This window comes from Pyrus communis, chromosome 1 (genome assembly GCF_963583255.1).
Source record: "Pyrus communis chromosome 1, drPyrComm1.1, whole genome shotgun sequence".
NCBI lineage: Eukaryota > Viridiplantae > Streptophyta > Magnoliopsida > Rosales > Rosaceae > Pyrus > Pyrus communis.
Window position 1 is genome coordinate 41,254,150 of NC_084803.1, and position 21,046 is coordinate 41,275,195.

General features: G+C 35.1%; 2 protein-coding genes across 2 annotated transcripts; one reads left to right on the forward strand and one right to left on the reverse strand.

Annotated features, from left to right (window-relative positions):
* Window positions 1–4,202: 4,202 nt before the first annotated feature.
* Window positions 4,203–7,844, reverse strand: LOC137736722 (cytochrome b-c1 complex subunit 6-1, mitochondrial-like). Its single transcript, XM_068475964.1, has 5 exons — window positions 7,716–7,844; window positions 7,090–7,158; window positions 5,181–5,265; window positions 4,632–4,721; window positions 4,203–4,538 (listed from the first exon to the last, which is right to left on the reverse strand). Coding segments are annotated over exons 2-5 (210 nt in total). The 5' UTR covers window positions 7,092–7,158; window positions 7,716–7,844; the 3' UTR covers window positions 4,203–4,505.
* Window positions 7,845–11,492: 3,648 nt separating this feature from the next.
* Window positions 11,493–15,361, forward strand: LOC137728016 (fructose-1,6-bisphosphatase, cytosolic-like). Its single transcript, XM_068466897.1, has 12 exons — window positions 11,493–11,651; window positions 12,959–13,006; window positions 13,107–13,181; window positions 13,437–13,498; window positions 13,608–13,674; window positions 13,773–13,886; window positions 13,978–14,064; window positions 14,285–14,355; window positions 14,472–14,537; window positions 14,632–14,718; window positions 15,001–15,076; window positions 15,233–15,361. Exons 1-12 carry the CDS (start codon window positions 11,493–11,495, stop codon window positions 15,359–15,361), a joined length of 1,041 nt encoding a protein of 346 aa, XP_068322998.1.
* Window positions 15,362–21,046: the final 5,685 nt, after the last annotated feature.

A 21,046-nucleotide genomic window follows, 5' to 3' on the forward strand; every position in this document is an offset into this window, starting at 1 on the left:
TGGATAATATATTCATACAAAGTTTAACAATCAATATATCAAACTTAATTGAAATCAGTATCGCACTATTACTAATTAATATAATCTCCAAATGTCATGAAATCACTGATTTAGGGTTCCTCTATGGAAAAATGAAGTACATTTGTGTTTGGGCCCAAAATAATATTGTTGGGCCGAGTGTAGGTTTGTACTCGGCCCAAAGCCGTGTCAGAAATACTATAGACTGCCTAATGATTCTGGACCATTTAGCAGGGATGGTCGAGCCCTATCACAAGAAGGAGTAGTTCAGATAGGCAAAGAGGGTCGAGGAAGTCTTGGTGAAATTAGGATTCTCAACCAACAATGAATAAAGCCCCGAAAGGGGGTGAGTTCAAAGTCCTAATGGGAGCAAGGTTGTTCGAAGCAAAGTTGGAGCGAAACAAGAACTCCCAATCCAGATAGGAGTCTAATTCGATCTCAAGAATGAGTTGATGCTATAAATACAAGAAATCATGCAATAATTGAAGACGGCCAATTCAACACACAATTGCCCTGCGCAAAACCTATCAAAAAGCTTGAGATTTTTATTTTTTTTCTCACCGACACACCTTCAGTTTGGATAAACAACACTGTGAAGGCAACCGACGAACACCTTCAGTTTGGATAAACAGCACTGTTGCCGTAGAATCAGCTGACCGAGGAGTACCTTCAGTTTGGATAAACAGCACTGCGTCGAGGCTGACTAGCTACCTATCCAAGTCTCGGCCGAGAAGGGTTTTCGAACATTTGTTGGCAAAGGTCACCTTATTAGCCTTTTCGGCGAAGTAAGGTGTTACGAGCTACGACATTCAGCGTACTGGACGCCGAGTGATTTTATGATTGGATACTCACAAATGAATTTCAGAGTTCGGCATTCTGATGGCCGAACCACATTCACCATCAAGACATACATAACCTTTGAATATTTGTGTCCATATAGTCTGGTGTCGATTCGACGTACTTATACTTTTACGAACATAATCACAATGATCGAATCGGGCACCGACGATTTGTGAACTTCGCAGAACTAGTAGCCTTGTCTTCAAGCTCTAGAACCCGAAGACCGAGAGTGTTCCTTCCTCGGTCACAGTCGCAAGGTAAAGAAGTCAGCAACGCACTCAACGCCACATCAACAAATTTTACTCCTTGGCCAAGCTTGGCCGACGAGTTGGCACGCCCTGCATTCAACCGAAGGATTTAGTTAGCTTATTAGTTGCTCGGCCTGCACGCTGCATAGGTTTTGCAATTTTTAGGGTCAACAATATGAAATAGAGAGATTAAAATACGCTTGTGTTTGTAGACGAAAGTAATATACAAATCAAAATTTTTTTGCTAGAGAAAAGTAGGAATTAATATATTCATAAGTTCCACTTAATCAATTGTAATATAGAGAAAATCATATGATGATGATTTTTCTTTTCAGTTAAAAACTTTTTATTAAAAATTTATACTCATATGTAATATATGAGAAGATAAATTTTTTTGGGGCTCCTCAGAAATACCGAGCCATGTTCCACTGTACCTTTTGTACATCCACTAATCATCCTCTATATTTACACTAAATAAAAATATTGCGAATTTTGTCACTAGTACTAGAGTCTAGAGGTATTCCTCTGCACTTAAAAGTGAGAGGTCTTATATTCGATTCTTGCCAAGGGCGAATTTGAACCGCATTATTATAGCTAGCCCAGTGTGAGCACGGGTCGAGTCGAGCCCAAATTTAGAGGAACCAAACCTTACCTGTTGTAAATAGTAACAGGACGGGGCGAGCCGGGTAATGGATTTCAAAATGGGAAATCGGACCTAACCAGACTCGTTTCAAAGGGACGGGGTCCACGGGTCCAATATCATTTTCTTTTTTGTCAACCACATAAGGAATGACCTTCATCACAAAAGAGAATAAGCAAGCAATATTCAATCGCACAACAGCAAGCAACAAATCAAAGCAAACTTAGATGCAAAAACAACAAATCAAACCCCTTTGATCATGCATATAGACAAAACCAACCAAACAATGATCAAAACATCAAAATTGAAAAGAAACAGCAATCAGCACAGAAACAACAAAAAAAAAAAGAAAAAAAGAACATTACCCATAACTCACAAAGACTAATCTTCAATATCTGTATCTAGAACCTAGAACATAATCTACGAGAAACTCACGGTAATCCTAATTCAAAAACTCTAAATCCCTATATTACAAATTCACATAACACAATAAAAAATCCTAATTAACAAATTACATAAATTTTAGCACGATGATGGCAGTGTCCTCGATGGCGGTGATAGGTGGTGGTGGTCTTGACGACAGTGATAGTGACTATGGTGAATCGGTGATGGTCTAGGACATGGGTTCTTTGATGTCGTCGAGTAGGTGATTCAGGAGTGGGGGAGACTGAGAGAACTGTGGCGCGGAGCTGGTCGCCATATTGGTAATGGGTGATGAAGGTGAATCGATGATGGTCTCGGTGATGACGTTAACTCAGTAAGCTTCAAACTTATTTTCCTAGTAGGTGAAGACGCTGATCTCCTTCTTCGTGACCCCATCGAGTAGGTGATTTAGGAGTCGAGAGAGAAACCTGCTCGATTTGGGAATTTGAGAGAGTGGAGAGTATCTAGGAATTCGACAGCGGAGAGACCGAGAAAGTAGATATGTTTATAAATGGAACGGTGGAGATACATATGATGAAGAAGAGTATAAACGGTCTTGGTGGGGGGGGGTGGCTTTTTCAGAGGTAGAAGACCCGTCCCGCTCAGCCAATTATGTGGTCCCAGCCTGCCCTGCCCCGTCCCGTTTTAAGTTTACGAAATTTTGTACCTGCCCCAAACCTGCAGGACCCACCTCGCCCCATAAGTCCTAGACCCGTTTGCCCACCTCTAGGCAAATTTAGGCCAGGATTCCCCTTTTGGGTTAGTGGGGGGCCAGGATTCCCCTATATATATGTATTTTTTTAGTTTTATATTTATAAATTCATTGAATACAATGATTAAGATCTAATATGATAAAATGCAATGATAAAAAAAAAGATTTGAAGGTCCAAATTTAAATACAACGGCTTAAGTAATTAAAAAAAAATCTTTCATATGTTTCATATTATTTCATAGTGTTCCACAAGTTTCATGATGTCAGTTTATTGATTTTTAATATTTATCGAAATTTAATTATTTTTAGGTTAAAATGTTAATAAAATTAAATTAGGATAGTCTATATAGTTTTTTTTTTTTTTTTTTTTTTTTAAATATAGTTACTTTAAGAAAAAAATTATTCTAAATTCATTTTTTACTATTCTCGGGCTAAAAATTTAACTCAGAAGGGTTGGAACAGAAAAACTGTTTCTAGTTAAAGTCTAAATTTTCTAGGTTAAAAATTTTAAGTTTTAACCTAAGGATTGGAGATGGTCTTAGTGTAGATTGTTAAAAAAAATTTAATATTTTTAATAAATAAGAAAATATGCCTTCAATGATAATAAAGTTGTTTACGAGTTTCATAATAAAATAAAAAATAAAAAAAAACTAATGAAAATGACTTGAAAACATTGAGTTTTAATGATAAGGACAAAATAAAGGGTAAAGTGAATAGTACCACGATTGACTTTTTAGTATGAAAATGTGATTTTTCGTTAAAGTGAACAGTACCAAAATTTTTTTGTTAAAATTCCCCAAAAAAAATTGAGCGAGTTTTTTTTATTATTAATTTTCTACCTTTTTTATGCATCCAAGTTTTTGATGTATGTACCATGAATGAATGGAATGGATTTACAGAGAAAAACATATTAACAGGTTGACCAAGAAAACATCAGACCCAATTATGCCTAAACCCATAATTTTATTTTTTTTCATGTCGAGTTTTCGTGTCGCTCGTAAAATTGCTAGATCTAGTTCACACCCATTTTCCATTGTAATTAGATACTTCTAAAATCTAGTACTACAATCTAATTGTATTCTTATGAACTACTAAATAGATTATTTCAAAGTTCAACTCCTATAAATGACGACTTCGATATCAAACACGTACCTACATATTTTCATAAATTGTTTTGTATTCGATCCGAACCTTCCATTCTGTGAGAAACGTTGTATGATGTTTTTAATTTGTGTACGCTTGACTCCAAGGGGTTTTACGTTCCGCCCAGCAAATACACAAGGCAAATAGATGACCAAAAATAAGCATACAGGCCAACAAAGAGTAAAACGCTCCAAATCACATAAAAAACAAGGAAACGTGCATATAAGCAATCGACACACTAGCTGGATATCCCCAATGCGTATTAGCTCGTGTTTACAAGACTATCAAGAAATTACCGTGTGCACCGGGCACACCAAAGAGCGTAACTTTACTTTTTATTGATCACAAATTCAGTGCCTCTATGTTCATAAAATGTCACACATCCATCCCTAGTTCGGGGAACAAAACATGCTGTTCTGAAGCATTTAAGGACAAAACTGAAAAACCGAACGCCGTCTTTAGGGCAAAACTAATCACCACATCACTTCAGTTTCTGGAAAAGCTTTGGAGCAACCTGCATCGTGCAATTGTAGTTTTACCCTTCTAGGGGAACAAACAAGACGGTAAAACTAAATGAGTTTCAAGACAATTGAACAGTACTACTTACACATTTGTCGATACAAGACCAGAAATCAAAATATTGTCCAGTACAATGCTTGTGCCCGGTTTCATCATCTTGGATCCTCTTAACACATGCCTGTACCAAAGTATGAAATTACCCTTTTTACACACGCTTTGCAAACTAATTCAAATTCTAGGGCCACAAACTTTGATTCCGTGTAGGTAGGAAAGGCTTGCATTTTCTGGTTCATCCCACGTATGTACTGAACAAATGCTTAAACAACGAAATCAAACTACTAACACATGTATGACTCAATAACTTTCTGTTTTTGTTTGTAAATTACATTACACGTTTGACATTTTCATCTCCTGTCATTTTGAGTTTATGCTGAACTCTTGAATCTTGAACTAAAAGTTGCTTTCTATTTTCAGAATTTTGTCAAACTGTTTTTGGCGTTCGCGATATGTGCCTTAATAGCAACCAAGACATTAGATGTCAAGCCCGTCTTCTAGGGTGACCTTTATCCTGGTCGAAGTAATGAAACAAGGGAGAAAGACACTTCATTGTAGAAGAGCATTAGGATGTTGCACATACCTGATACTCGAGTAGAGGTTTCACACACTTTGGCTTGCATAACTCTTCAAGGTACTTCTTTTGATCAACAGGTTCCTCGTCCGCCCTAAATATATTTTACCAAAAATATTACACAAAAAAATAGGACGAGACATACATGCACAGACAAAAGAAAACGGACATGGCCAATCAATAATAGAGGCGTTGCAAACAAAGCCAGATAGAGCATTGGCAAATACATAATAGTAGAATGAAATTGAGCAACCAATACCAACTTTTCAGGGAAGGATCCAGCAGTATGAACATTCAGAAATGACCATTTTCATTTTGTTATGGAAAGAACAAGGTTTTCTGCTAATTCTGCAATGATCATGCATTTTTTTTTTTTTTTTATAAATTTACGTAGCCACTTTTGCGAGATACTAATCCTAAAAGTCTAGGATCTACCTATTATATTATCACCTACATTTTAACTTCAGAATATGTGTTCGTCAATTAGAGATTATTTCTATTCCCTTTCTATTCTTATATCCCTTACAAATTATCCTGTGTCATTCCTGTAGTAATGCACAATGGTAAAAATAGTATCCTATTTCTTATTTTCTACAGCACACTTTTTATCTTCTTAACGATGTACCCTATGGATCTATTCATTTTCCCTCTTTGAATAACTAATTATATTTATAGGAAGCTTCAAATGAGGGACAACTCTGTAGGGCCGACTTAGCATTGTATTTAAATGATTCAAACCACCTATGTTTTCATGGCTTCCCTCCAAGATCACTTGCAACAAATCACTCAAATCCGAAACCTTGATTGCATGGTTATCATTTAGTGTTTTCTTGAAATACTGTGTTCATCTAGTTTTTGTACTGCACCTATATGTCTTACATTTTTCGGATTTGTCTCTTTTTTTTTTTGTGAGGACAATCTTTGAGCGAAGAACTAAAACATAGATAGTTCAGATCATTGAAACAAAATTCGGAGCGAACTCAACGAGTTGTCCTTATTTGAGGGATTTCTCAACAGACGGGGACTCAATTTACACACACACACACACACACGCATACATATACATACTATATTGAACACGATCTTTCAGTTGGTTGAAATCAGTGAGCTATGGCAAATATCATCATCTATTACATTAAAACTTAGTTAATGAAATCTAAACCAGCATCATCTGAGAAGTTAGAAGAATGATATCATGAGATGAGCATATATGATTTCTTTACTTCCATGATCATGAGACAAAGTAAGATCTCCAACCCTAACTTTAATGATATAACAGAAAATATGAAACCATTTGAGCATCCCCCTGCTTTTATAAAGGAAAAATATTTGTAGTTAGAAAAGCAGGAGTTAGAACTTAGCTAGCCACAAAGCCTAGTTCTATGTATTGTACTGTTGCTAAAGCTGAATGTCATTGTCAGTAGTAACTCCTGTTCACTAATCATCACCGTCTAATACGAATTTTCAATTGAGAACTAATTGGAAGATTCTTTAGAACGAGGTCCTCAATAGAGGATCCACTTCAAAGCTAACTGGAAGGATGAACTTGATGGAGTAACAAATCAAAAGCTCTATGGAATATATATATATATATATATATATATATAACTGGTAATCTATCCCTCTATCTAATGGATATTATGCAACATATTCAGCTCTCAAGCGGGTTATCTGCTTCACTAAAATCACTGTTTTTTGCACATCTAACATTTTTAAATCCATAAAGCACCTTTTGTTAATGGTTTTAAAAGAAAATGAATAAATAAATAAATAAATAAAGAGTTCACAAACCGTAGTGAAACCACAATTTTAGACTCTTGTTCAGATTGGAAAACAAAGTGCAAGCCATATATATAATATATCCCAAATACAAAACTTAGAACAGATTCAAACAATACAACAAAAGTATAATACTTACATAGCAAATGATCAAAGAGAAGCCGAGAAGTCACACGACTCGGTACAAAGGAGCCTCCAAGTGACCTGACTGCATCACGTAACCCAGACGAAAAACATCTCAAATACCCGGGTCGAAAAATGCATAATGAGATGCAAATCACTAAACAAAAGAGCAGCAAATGCAAATCTATCACTTGGCAGGTGTTTCTGAATTAAAAACAGAACAATGGCGGCGAAGGCGAACACTGCTAATAATTACTAGTATTAGATCCATCAAAGAAACAAATTAGTTCAATCCATTCAAGAACTTAGCTTTTTACTTCACTAAATTACATACATGCCAGTTTAAAGCGAAGGATACTAAGAAATATCTGAAACCAAAAAACCCAATACTCAAAACCCTTTGAATTCTTATTACCCCATAACAATTCCACTTATCCATCCACATCTCGCATGAACAAATACAGGTTTAATTCAATTAATTTTAAAACAAAATTTGATTAAAAAAGAAAAAGAAAAAAGGGATTAAAGAGTAAAACAGATCTGATTAAAAATTGTAATAAAAATTGCAAAAATATGATAAATATGATGGTTCCCAAGATATACGAAAACAAGTAGAGAAGAAAATGGGGGTTTGGTTTTTACCTGTGAGACTGAGTCCACCGCAAGACTGCGCTGCTACGGAAGTTGCGAGAGAGATGACAAATCGCGAACCAGAGCTTAATTCAGCTGCTATACTCTTGCCCTTTTCACTTTAGCATATAACGCTGCGTTTAATTACCTGGGCTGATGTAGGATCCCAGCCCAACTACATAAGCCCATGCCATAGACAGTCTTTATGTCTATGATCTTTCCATCTTATCTTCTAGTAGTTTCCTTGTTGCATTGCATGATTCTCCTTTTCATATCATTTTTCTCGAATGAACGGTTGAGATTTAACTAATTTTTAGTTTTTGACCATCTTCTAGTAGTTTCCTTTCTTGCATGATTCTCCCTAGTATATTATTTTCACAAATGAGCGGTTGCGATTTAATGTATGGATACCGTTTATCATGGTTATTTCGATAATATTGGTGAAATATGGTATGGAAACATTGTGATGTTTTTTTTCTTTCTTTTTTCTTCTTAAGTGGTCAGTTCGTCAAAGAACAAAGTGATCAGCGGTGGATATTATCACTTCTATCGATATTAAATATCAAAACCAAAGTAAGGAGTTATGATAATTTTAAGAACCATTTTGGCTAAAAAGTCTAAATGTGTCAATAAAACTCCATGGGTGAAACTCTAAGGGTGAAACTCTAAGAGATCTAAGCAGATTATAGAGATAGAGAGATAGAGAGAGAGAGAGAGAGAGAGAGAGAGAGGGGGGGGGGGTGAGATTTCTATTTATCTCATATGAAATAATGTTCTCGATGCATGACATGCATTTCCAGATATATATGTACAATTGATTAATCAAGAAACTAATCGACTCCAATTAACATAGATACAAAGATCAACACAAATACAAGGATTTTGTTGTGCACTTGTACTAGCAATCATCTAGCTGGGCTATGGTCTGGTGTGGATGAGTCTAGTCTATCAACTCATGTCCAAAATTAATGCGACCCACCTACAAACCGATTCAATCAAGCTTCATGGTTAGCTTGGCTCGACTTTGATGCTTTGATATGTGAAAAGTTGCATCTATTTCGCTCATACAGAAATGATATCGGAAGAACAAGCTTAGATGAAGATGGAGTTAGGAGTTAGTTGTGAACTTTAATATTGTTTCATGCTAATCAAAACACATAACTTTACTTACCTGGAGAAGACGACATGATGAATTGTTGAATGATCAAACACGAGGGCGGGATAGCTTGCATCACATCTATGTACTGCTACTCCTTGTACAATGAACTGATGGGGAGTTCTAAAGTTGTGATGTATTAGCAGCGTGAGACCTCAAACTTATTATCTCAAATGAAATAATATAGTTGCGCTACGTGTTCATATTTTATTTTCAATGGACAAAAATGGGAATTTTTTACTTCAAAATTTAATATATAATTTATTTATGAAAAAAAATCGAGATTGTTAGATTGAAGTTATTGTTTGAATCAGAAGGTCAAAAAGTGTCACGTGGTAAAGACCGTTGCATTTCCAACTTTTGACTGGACCCCATTCAACTTGTTCACGTAGATGACGTCATCCCACCATGGCTGGGCTTCGGACTATAATTGCCATGGCCCCAGCTATGGTTCCACGCTCACAACAATGGGTGGAGGGTGTTTGTGGCACCTTGCCATTGCAAAATATGATGAGTGGAAGTGCTCTTGAGTTTTTTCGTGTGAAAAAAAAAAAAAAAAAAAAAAAATCATGTGTTGCTTCTAGGGCTGGAAAAAATTCCCGAAAATCCCAAACCAAACCGAAAAAATCCCAAACCCAAACCGAAACTATCCCAAACTTTGGTAATCCCATACCGAAAAATACCGAAATATTCGGTATGGAATTGGTTTCAGATTTCTTTTCTTCGGTATTCCCGAAGTCCCGAAATCTTTTCTTGTTTTTGGTTCCTACTTTCCAGCGCTACATCTGCAAAGAACAATGAAAAAATAAAACAAAAAGCAGAGTCTTTCGGTTCCACTAGCAAAGGAACAAAAATAAAATAATATGGAAAAGGCATGTGATGGTGATGCCTTGTCGGTTTGGGATAAAAGCACAAAGCTTTTTGGGAAACTAAAAGCGCAAAGCTTTTGTTTTGGTTTTGAATCTTGATTCTTGAGGCAGATGAGAGAAGCAGTCTTCGTGTTGGGAAGCAGAGATAGGAAGAAGCTCTCTCGTCTCTGTCCTCGACCCATTTCTCTCTCTATCCTTTCTGAAGCTCTCTCGTCTCTGGGTTATGAATCCTCAGCGCTGCGCATGCACGATTCATAACCCACAACAAATAATTCCATTTGATGATCACTGAAGCTCGAGAGAAAAAGATTGGATTTTTGCATGTGGGTTCTGAAGGATTTGTGCAGAAATGGCATAAGAACATGTGATTGTGAAGAGGAGTGGGTGTGGCCGTGTGGGGTTGGGAGCGAGGTGGACTCAGAGTCGCCGCCGTGCTCGAAGAAAAAGATTGGATTTTTGCTTGTGGGTTCTAAAGGATTCGTGCAGAAATGGCATGAGAAGATGTGATTGTGGAGAGGAGTGGGTGTGGGGTTGGGAGCTAGGTGGATTCGGAGTCGTCGCCGTGGTCGTTGCTTTCTGAGAATGGTGGAGGTGGCGGAGGAGAATGGTATTAAGATCTCTCTCAAGAGGAGGCTTGTGAAGAAGCCACTGGAGATTGCTGGTGTTGGCTGCGTCCCGAACCGTACCGAAAAACCGAAAAACATTCGGGAATACCGAAATTCGGGAAAGGCAAAATTTCGGATCGGTTTCGGTTGCTAAAATCTCATCCCGAACTTTTTCAGTTCGGTATTTGGTATATAGTTTTCGGTTCGGTATCCCATACCGAACCACCCCTAGTTGCTTCTCTCTCAACTCTCTTCTTTACAGCACTCTAACTGTTTAATTATTTGCTTGTCTATGAAGTTGAGTGTGGATGCATTGATAAAGTGGATTGACTGGTTGGTTCAAATTGTTTTTCAATGTACTCAATTTGATTGATGTATTATTGAAAGGACGGCTTCGTACGGTTATAATTAATCAAATTGATTTGGTCTCTGAATAATTAGTTGGAAGCTAGTTAGAACTGAAGAGACGTGCGTGCTTCATCTATTTTTCTTTTTGTGCTATGCCTCATGGTAGCTTTCAGGCAACGCATCTTTTATAATTAAAGATTGGACTTTTATTGTTTATTTTAACATTTGGATTTCAGATGGATCATATTGAACAACCATCTATACTGTGTTATAGTGCTTTGAATCTAATCCAACAAAAAGAATAATCCAAAAAAAAAAAAGAAGTAAAACTAAAAATCCAATGACAAAGAATAGCCATGAGGCTCTGTCACAACTACTACAAGTACTGTACACAAATCATGGAGTGCCCACAAGAAGTTATTCTTATCATCTCTGTTAAGATCCCACGTTATACGAACGGAAATTACCTAAATGTGACGGTATCTCAAGCCAACAAGTATTGATTCTTATTGGTGTCCCGGTTTCGTAGGGGTAGCTCATCAGTCTGACATATCTCATATGACTTTGCAGTATTTAGTTGGTTGGTTGGTTTTATCCTATAGCAACGTCAGTGGTTTAATCAGTCCAAGTTCTCATCCTGAAAATGTGGAATATAATATCTACTAATGCCTCTCCAATTCCATTTGTCGAACCCTAGTTCTTGCATATTTTATAGTTCTCGATCATTCCATCATTCCATCATTTCAGTTTCTTCTTCTACGTACTCTTCTTTAACAATCTCCGAAATCTGAATCCTCATTATTCACTAATAATGGATCATGCGGCTGATGCTCAGAGAACTGATCTGATGACCATCACTCGTTTTGTTCTTAACGAGCAGTCCAAGCATCCGGAGGCGCGTGGCGATTTTACCATCTTACTCAACCACATTGTTCTCGGTTGCAAATTTGTCTGCTCCTCCGTTAGCAAGGTTTTTATCTTCATGCCCTCCATGCCTTTATTTCAGTTTTTAATCTTGGTCTATCGATCTTATCTATTTTTACTTTCCTCCGCACTTTCAGTTTTAAAGTGCATGCTTAAAACTCTATCTCCATTGGCAATCTTTGAGATGGATCCATCTCATTCACTGATAGACAAGATGATGTCGTTTGTTGGATTAAATGAAAAAAAAAATAAAAATTCTGGTTTTCTTTTCTTACCTTATAATGTCTATAGTTAGACCATTTCCAACCGAAAGGTCCAGAGGGCCGAAAATAACTCAAAAATCGTCTCCAATCGAGGACTAAACCAAAGAGCTCGTGGGTCCCGTTGAACAAAAAAGGGTCAAATGGCCAACCGGCTGACCATCTTCAACCAGTCAACCAGCCCGTTGGCTAGCCCAATTTCTTTTTTTTATTTTTTTGTTCTTTTCCATTTGCCCAGCCCTTTTACTTTTTTTTTTTCATTTGCTCAGCCCATTTTAGGGTTTAGGGCTTAAGTATTTATTTGGTCAATTTTTTGTTTTTTATGCTAAGCCCACTTTTCTTTTTTATTTTTTGGACTTTTTATTTTTAATTTCTAATTTTTTTCCTACACCATTTCTCACATATTTTCACCATTCTATACTATCTTATCTCATTTTATTTCAATTCTTTACATTCCATACTATAACCCTTTGGCCCTTAGTTGGAGACGGTTTTTTGTGACAGAGCTAAAACTAGCCATATGACCCATTGACCCTCGGTTAGAGATGGTAATAAATATGACCATGCACTGTTCATTAAAATATTAATTTCTTGGAGTGCCAAAGAGCTAAAACGAGGTCTTTGGCTAGCCTTGGCTTGGAGATGGCCTTAGGTCCTGTGTAGGAGTAAGATATCATGAACCCTGATAAAGGATCTAGAAAAGGTATATATCATGTAAGAGAGAAATACCCTGACACTAATGGGAAGAATCAGTCATACTTGAGACCTCTTACAACAATAAGATACTTTTGAATGTTAAACTCTCCTAATGTCTTAATATATTACTCCATATGTGATACGTATAGGGCCATTTTAGGATAGTATCGGACTCCTAACTTACACGTATCTAGTCTGTAGGTATTAGTATCAGTATTATATTAATTTAAACTAAGCAAATATTAATCTATCTAGTTGTCACGAAAACCGCTATATATCTATTTTTTCCTGATCAAAGAGCTTCCCAATGAAATTATGTATTCAAATGTAGATAAATTGAGTATGTATTCACTATTTATTTATTTATTCATGTCATATTTATATTTTTCATCTGCAGGCAGGTCTTGCAAAAATAATTGGACTTGCTGGAGTGACCAATGTTCAGGTGAGCAGCCTATATGACTATATGTATATTAATTTGTTCTTTTTGTGAATCGTAGTCTGGCTAAAGTGCACACTGTATTTGGCTGCTGTTTCATTTTTAGGGTGAAGACCAGAAGAAATTGGATGTGCTTTCGAATCAAGTTTTTGTGAAAGCGCTAACTAGCAGTGGCCGTACTGTAAGTCTGTTGAAGGCTCGAAGCATATCATTAATTTGTCACTGGCACTACTGAATTAGTTGTATTACTTTCAGTGTTAATTAGACTCAAAAGGTCAGGTTATTACTCACGTGCCTACGCCCACGTCTTCCAGTTGAACCTGGTTTAGATCACTTCTGAGTGTTTTAAGTGCAAAGTAAATACAAGGAAAGTGCGACTTCCATTAGGGTCAGCGTCATAATTTGTTTGTTTGTTTCGAAATTTGCCTTGTTCCAGTGCATTCTTGTTTCGGAAGAGGATGAAGAGGCCATATTCGTAGAGCCATCAAAGCGTGGAAGGTTTCTAGTTTCTACCGTTTGCGTTTCTATATCCTTTCGGGTATACAGCTACAGTTGTATATAGTTAGATACTTAGGTGTGTTCAAGTAAATTCCTGTTGGTTTTGCAGATACATTGTTGTTTTTGACCCGTTGGATGGATCCTCCAACATCGATTGTGGTGTTTCTATAGGAACTGTAAGTATTGGCTAGCCCCTTTCTCTTGTGACTGGCCTTGTTAATTAATCTTGTAGATTAGTTAGTACATATTTAAGCTAGCATTCACCTGCACTCAGATCTTTGGGATTTACGTAGCGAAAGATAAGCAAAACCCAAGTCTTGAGGATGTACTGCGACCTGGGAACAAGATGGTAGCCGCTGGTTATTGCATGTATGGAAGCTCTTGCACGGTAAATTACATACAATTTTTCAACTTGAATTATAGCTCTGCAACAATTCTGTTGTGAAATGTTTGCTAATAAAGTCGGCGTGGAACTGCAGCTGGTGCTTAGTACTGGAAATGGAGTGAATGGCTTCACGCTTGATCCATCGCTAGGGGAATTTATATTAACTCATTCCAACATTAAGGTGCGCATATATAAACGGCATATGTCTACTTGATTGCTCTCGTTTAACTTGACAAAATTGGATTGGACACAAACAGATTTCAATCTAGTGTCAATTTTTTATTATCCTTTGCTGTTGATCAATTTGTTAGGAGCTGAAGAATGCATATAATATGACAGTTAACGACAATATAACACCAGGAGACTAGCTAGATGTACTCTTACTCTTCAAGTTTGTGCAGATTCCGCAGAAGGGAAAGATCTACTCAGTAAATGAAGGAAATGCACAGAACTGGGATGAACAAACTACCGAGTATATGCGTCCTGAATATTAATTACATAATTTGCATTGTGAACAACTTTAAAATTGTAAGTGATTCATAAAAAATAGAATCAATCACTAGTATAATCAATGCTTTTATCTCGCAGATATGTGGAAAAATGCAAGTTCCCCCAAGATGGTTCATCTCCCAAGTCTCTTAGATACATTGGAAGGTGATTCATTCTTCGTATTATCTCTGTTCCTAGATTTTGCTACTCTTTTTATCGAATTGTAAGCTTACGCGTCCTTCATATGAAAATTATGCAGCATGGTTGCTGATGTGCACCGAACATTGCTATACGGAGGCATGTTTATGTACCCTGCCGATAATAAAAGCCCAAATGGAAAACTACGGTACAAGCGCGCTCTCTCTTTATCAACTTTTATCCCACTAATTATATGCTATGCCAAGTGCTTTAAGGCTTACGTGCCTTTGACGTGCATTTTGATTCTATGGAATGAACACGAATCATTTTACATGTACACTATTTACCATGTCATTTTATTGCATTCTGATGCAGACAGTTGCACACAAATTCTCTTGGACTTAGTTCTTGTAACAATTTTTTTCGTAGATTAGTTCTTGTAACAAGAGATTTGGAATTTAATAAGAACTCAATTTCCTCATTGAAACAGAGTTCTTTACGAAGTTTTCCCGATGTCATACCTGGTTGAGCAAGCAGGAGGTCAAGCTTTTACTGGAAAGCAAAGGGTATATTAGTTGGCCATACTTTTACCTTACACTACAAGATTAACTTATTTCTAAATATACGTTATTTGATCAAGCAGGACGTCAAGATTTTGCTAAATTTTTAACTTTCTGAATCACTTGGATATATAATAACTTACCAAATGGTTAATATTGCAGGCCCTAGACTTGGTTCCAAACAAGATACATGAGAGGTCCCCAGTATTCCTTGGTAGCTATGACGACGTCGAGGAAATTAAACAACTGTATGGGGTTAAGAATAGCATCTCCAATGGCTTTTCTAGATGAGGTCCTAGCTAAAATCTGGGGAGGATTTGGAAAAATCCATCTCCAATCACACTTCTTATCCACCTCCTAAGATAGGGATTCTCCTCGGAGCTGCTAAACCTCGGGAGTAAGAAAGGAGCTTTTATAATTAATTATTAATATTTTAGCTAAAATTTAATTAGATAATGAGCATGATAGGAGATGCTCTAATTGATACATGTACGTGTTTTGCTTTATTCTTTATTCTTTTTTTTTTTTTTTTTTTTTGTCAAGCGTGATTTGCTTGATTGGATTTCAATGTCCATGCATCGTGCATCTGCTTGCAATCTGACAAGTTGGTCCTCGTGTTTTAATTTGTTTACTGTTTGAACATTTTCATCAAGTGGCGTTAGCCCAAATTCCCTACTCATCAGTGAAAAGTATCACTAGTGTATCAAAGAAAAAAGAAACGCTAGAAGAGTGTTTACATTAAGAAAAAGGGAGAGTAAACCTCTAAAATTGATTAATATTTGGATGAAAATTTGTCTTCATTAATCTATCTCGGAGACACACGATGACATGATCGTAATATTCAAAACATTTTTTGACCTTAAACAAAATGGTGTATTTTTAAGAACAAAACTACTGAAAAAAGGCAGTCCTAATAAGTCTCTTTGTCTTGACAGATGTATAAATATTTATTCTTCGTTTTTTTGTGTCTGTTTGCAGCTTTAGAAACTTTACCCTGAACCTTGGCTTAGCAACGATCCTTTTTCCTTATTCTTTGGTTTTTCTTGTTTTGACTCACTTAAAACTCCAGATGGCCTTTCACGATGGTTTTCTTTCATTTCTTCGATCTGCAAATACCGAATCAGTGTGTTAAATTATAGGTTTCAAGCTAAATGTCTATATTAGATATAGCCTAATTTTATATAGGTTACAATCATTGTGTTAAACATAATAACCAAAAAATATGTATGACTTTAGAATCTGAAAAACAAGATGTAGCATACACAAATAATACTCACAATTAGCATTGATATAGCTCACATTGGAGAGGTAATATTGTGATCAAATGATAAGCCACAAATGGGTGAATACAAGAAAATAAAGAAACTATTTATATATAGTGTAGTAGTACGATAGTGGTTTGATACAAGCTATACTGTAAAAGGTGGATCTGAAATTTTGAACCCAGAGCGTTGGGTCACAAGGTTTTAGCTTAATCACCAAAACTGGAGATTATGTATGTACTAGCTCAAAAGTCAAACAAAGAACTATAAGTGCTATTAAAATGGGTCATTTTGGTTTTGGTTCCGGTCCCTAGTCAACTTAATTGTTAGACTGAAATCTTATTTGTTTAAATATTTTGATCGAGGTCCTTAACCTTTTTTAATTAAGAGATTTAACTCACACATTTATGCATTTAATGTCCAACCAATTATGAAATTTAAACAAATTCAAATAATATTTTTAAAATCTAATAAATACTTAAAAATCAATTTTAGAGTAATATTGTTCTTCACAAAAATTATAGCAACAAAATAATGTACCAACATAATTATTAACATATTAAAAAAAATAGATATATTTTAAAACATAAAATAAATACATATAATTAGCATGGATACATTTAGCAAAATTAAAAAATGGGTACAAATACATTAAAAAATATGGGTACAAATACAAATAAAAGTTTAAAAAAATATGAGCACAAAAAGGAACTAATATATGAGTAAAAATTAAAACTGAAGGGAAAGTTGGTACAAATTAAAAAAATGGTTGCAAATTAAAAATGGGTACAAACTAAAAATAAAAATATGTGATTAAAAATTTAACCATAAATATAAATATCCAAAATAGATATGATTGTGAATTTAAAACCATTAAGATATAAGCAAACTTAGACCAAAAACTAAGAACGTATTTACGAGCCTAATAATACCATTAGTACCCAAACAATTTAGGTCTTTAATTTATGTAAATTTGTGGTCCATTCTAAACAAATGAGTTTTTTTTTCTTCTTATCAAAGAATAAAAATTATAAGTTGACTACTATTTTGTTAACAAAATTAGTAAATTTAGTAAATTTAATCTATATTTTCTATACTTAAAAAAATAAATAATCTTCTATAGAAGAATAATCTGATTTATACAAATGATATTTCAACGTCAGAAATCATATGGCTACCTTACTTGAATATATTATTTGAAATGGGAAACTAGGAAACAAAAAATTTGAACTCTTACCGTGCAATGCAGCAATGGGGAGATAAATTCCCTAAATTCAGAAATCCTCACCACCTCAGTAGGTACAAAATTGTTTTGTATTTATTGAATGGACATTTTGTTCGAAGTACTTAAAAGAATTATACACTAAAACAGAAAGGCCACCAATAAGCTATTTGTCTAGTAATACTTCGTCTCTTCTTGATGTTACAAAGTTTCAAATTTGAATTCCCCTTCATATAGATATAACAATTTAAAAAGGACTCATTCGTATTCCAAACATGAAAGTTCCGAAACATAAGCACATGCTGATATCTATGAGAATACATATATTGCTTTGCCTCACTACGAGACACAATGGCATTAGTTACGACAAATGAAGTGAGAGTGAGTGCAAAGTTTATCAGGGGCTAATTACTCAAATCACAATCAGATGGTTTTTTTTTTTATTGCCAAATAGAAATGTTGCCAAAGTTAACATTTCATTTAATCGGAACAAATGAATATAAAAAAAGGGACAAAAGATTAAAAAGTATTAGAATTAAGAAGAAAATACGCAAAATAAGATTACAAAATTGTTGACAGGAGCACTTGCAAAGAGGCTATTACAAATAATTCGAATTCAAACCACCAATTAGAAAGAGAACCCTTCCCCTAATTTTTCAAATCCAAACACAAAGCAAAGAAGAGAATGTACTCAGTAAGTAACTAAGAACCTATTTAAACGGGGGGTCTTCACTCTAACGATAGAGATGTTGTTCCCAACGTTATCACCTGCCAAATCTGTCGGGTGTGGGGTTTTACCACAAAAGACCTCGGTATTAGTTAGAGTAGGATAATCATATTTAAAGCCATCCTTATTGACTTCTCCCACCGATGTGGGACTGCCAACAGGAAGGTAAGTAGGGGTGTGCAGAAGAAAAAGAGTTTGGAGATCATTTGTCAATTTTTTTTTTGTGGGAAATCATTTCTCATTAAAATTTGATCAGAATTTGCAGATATACAAATTAAAAACCTATATATTGTCAAAAAATAATAAGATATAGCAAGACTGCTTAATATACTCAAGGAAGAGAGATTGAAGTGTCGAAAAAAAAAAATTTAAAGGGTTTTTAAGCTGAAACATGTATAAACCCAATAATAAACCCTTAATAGAATGAGTATTAAGTAAAAGAAGAACTCAGCATGAAATAAAATTATAAAATCATTGAAAAAATCAGTACTAGATTGCTAGAAATGCAAAATGTTTATGCGTACCTCCTTGAGCAATACCGCAATAGACTTATCAGGGCCTCCGAGCGCCACAGCATCACCCTCCACTTTGGTCGTCGAAGGTGCATCGATGTGATCTTGTTGCTTTGGCAATGGCGCAGGACCAGGTTTCACTGCATCTTTCGCATCGGTGCAGCCACAGTCTCCCATAGTGTTCCCCATTTTTACAACACCAGCAACAAGAGGAAGAGGGAAAAGATCTAGAGGAAGAATTAATGAGATGAAATATAGGATATGATTATGATAAGATTACGGCCTAGCTAGGGCTTGGGTCATCTTTGGTTTGTATATGTAGGGCTCCAATTTAGGGCCACGTTCACTCTTCTTTCTAAGACCTTATCATTTTGCTAATTCCAAATGTTTTCCCGAAACTTTAATGGCAGAAAACAGATGTTTACTTAATTCGATATGTCTTTCCATTTTTTTTTGTTTTAAATTTTTAAATCTCTTTCTGGTTTTATTGGCAGAAAACAGATGTTTACTTAATTCGATACGTCTTTCCTTTTTTTTTTTTTTTCTTTTTTTTTTCTTTTAATCTCTTTCTGGTTTAAATATCATTCCCTAGCTGTGTTGACATGTCAAATATCATTCCTTTTTCTTTTTGATAATCAAAATATCACTAGTTGACTCGGATTTTGCTCTTGCGGTTTAATTGATTTCAATTGCAAAAGTGGATAATTACTCTCTGGGAAGTTTAATACTGAATTGTTGTGCCCTTATGCACCAAAGTTGGTCTTGTGAAATTCGTTATATCTATCGTAAAAAGAATTTTGTTACTGATGATTTGACTTGTTTGAATTTGTAATGCAGTTTGAGTCCAATGTTTTTTGAGCAAGCTACTTCTTGTTATCGGTTGCTAGTTGCAGATATAACTAGGAACTCGTGATATTCTATTGTACACTTCATTTTCTTTCAAGTTTATGCCCTCTAACCAAAAAAAAAAAAAAAAAAAAAAAATCACTCGTTGAACGATACCGTGGAATAAAATGCAGAAAACAGATGAAGGTTTCTTATTCGTATTATTCTTTAAAAAATTATTCGCCGGAGTAGACCTTTATGCCTTTGTGTGTGCGCGTTTGCATTTGCTGTGGTGTTTTGTTAATTTTTTTTTGTGATTTTGGTTCAAATTAGTAATCCCATCGCTTTAGTGCTTTCTGCAAAAACGAAAATAGAATTAATAAATAATAATTTATATTCACAAATAATTAACTAAAAGTATAATAAACATGTTGTGATATACTTCTAATACATATTGTGATTGTATAAATCCTAAGTACATATAGGTTAGGAATCCTTCGGGATTTAGAAGATCTTTTCTTGTTAGACTTTGTATTAGTTGGAGAGCAAGTTTATATCCTCCTTATTACTATAAATAAAGGCACAAGATTAGAAAATATAATACACATAATTCCTTAAGCCTATTTTCCATCTCTTTTCTCTTCATGTTGTGCCTTGTCTCTCCCTCAATTAAATATAGGCCACAACAAAACACAAATTATTTGCATAATCCTCAGCAACGGCGCCCATTTCTTGATAGGATTTTTAACAACCTACAAAAAAGAGTTAAAAACACCTAAAACATATTTGTGAGAGAGCAAAGTAGTATAGTATAAACAGCTCAAGTAAAGTCGTTCTTCATAGGGATTGATATGAATAATTTGTATTTAAAAATTGTTAATTTATATAGATAAAGCAGAAAAAGCAAATAGTTTTGGGACAATCAAATGTAAAAGATTTTAAAGTTTATAGTAATCACCATTAACAATCTTATGTAATTTCACCAATTACATATGAGTTGCACACAACTTCGAAGGTCAAATCCTAATGCATATTCTACTTGTGGCATTCAAGTTAGAACATATATCTAGCATGCAATATGTATGTGGCATTCATATCAAATATAAACATGTAAGACTCATTAAGCTTTGTGAAATTTTGAAAAACCATGCAACCCTTAAGATGTGGCATTCACCTAAAGTGAAATTACAATTATCAATCACCCAAAACCTACTCAATTTTAGGTGGTGGCATTCCAACAGAAATTGCATCAAATTATTTGTCCAAACATTCTAATGGTGGCCAATCATCAAGACATGTAGATAGTTGAAACACAGTGATTAATAATTCAAAGTATACATGCAAAACATCTTAAGCAAATTGATAAATCTACATATTCATGTTAAAACTCATGGTCTTACCGTAGCAAAAGGAGTTAGTTATGCATAA

What these genes read in the sequence shown, in the direction of transcription:
- LOC137736722 (XM_068475964.1), bottom strand. An exon ending in AACCTCTACTCGAGTATCAG is followed by an intron (nt 4,722 to 5,180) that starts GTATGTGCAACA and finishes ACTTTGGTACAG; the next exon opens with GCATGTGTTAAGAGGATCCA. An exon ending in GGTCTTGTATCGACAAATGT is followed by an intron (nt 4,539 to 4,631) that starts GTAAGTAGTACT and finishes TGCACGATGCAG; the next exon opens with GTTGCTCCAAAGCTTTTCCA.
- LOC137728016 (XM_068466897.1), top strand. Translation starts at nt 11,493, where the DNA reads ATGGATCATGCGGCTGATGCTCAGAGAACTGATCTGATGACCATCACT. An exon ending in CTGGAGTGACCAATGTTCAG is followed by an intron (nt 13,007 to 13,106) that starts GTGAGCAGCCTA and finishes TTTCATTTTTAG; the next exon opens with GGTGAAGACCAGAAGAAATT. An exon ending in TGTATGGAAGCTCTTGCACG is followed by an intron (nt 13,887 to 13,977) that starts GTAAATTACATA and finishes GTGGAACTGCAG; the next exon opens with CTGGTGCTTAGTACTGGAAA.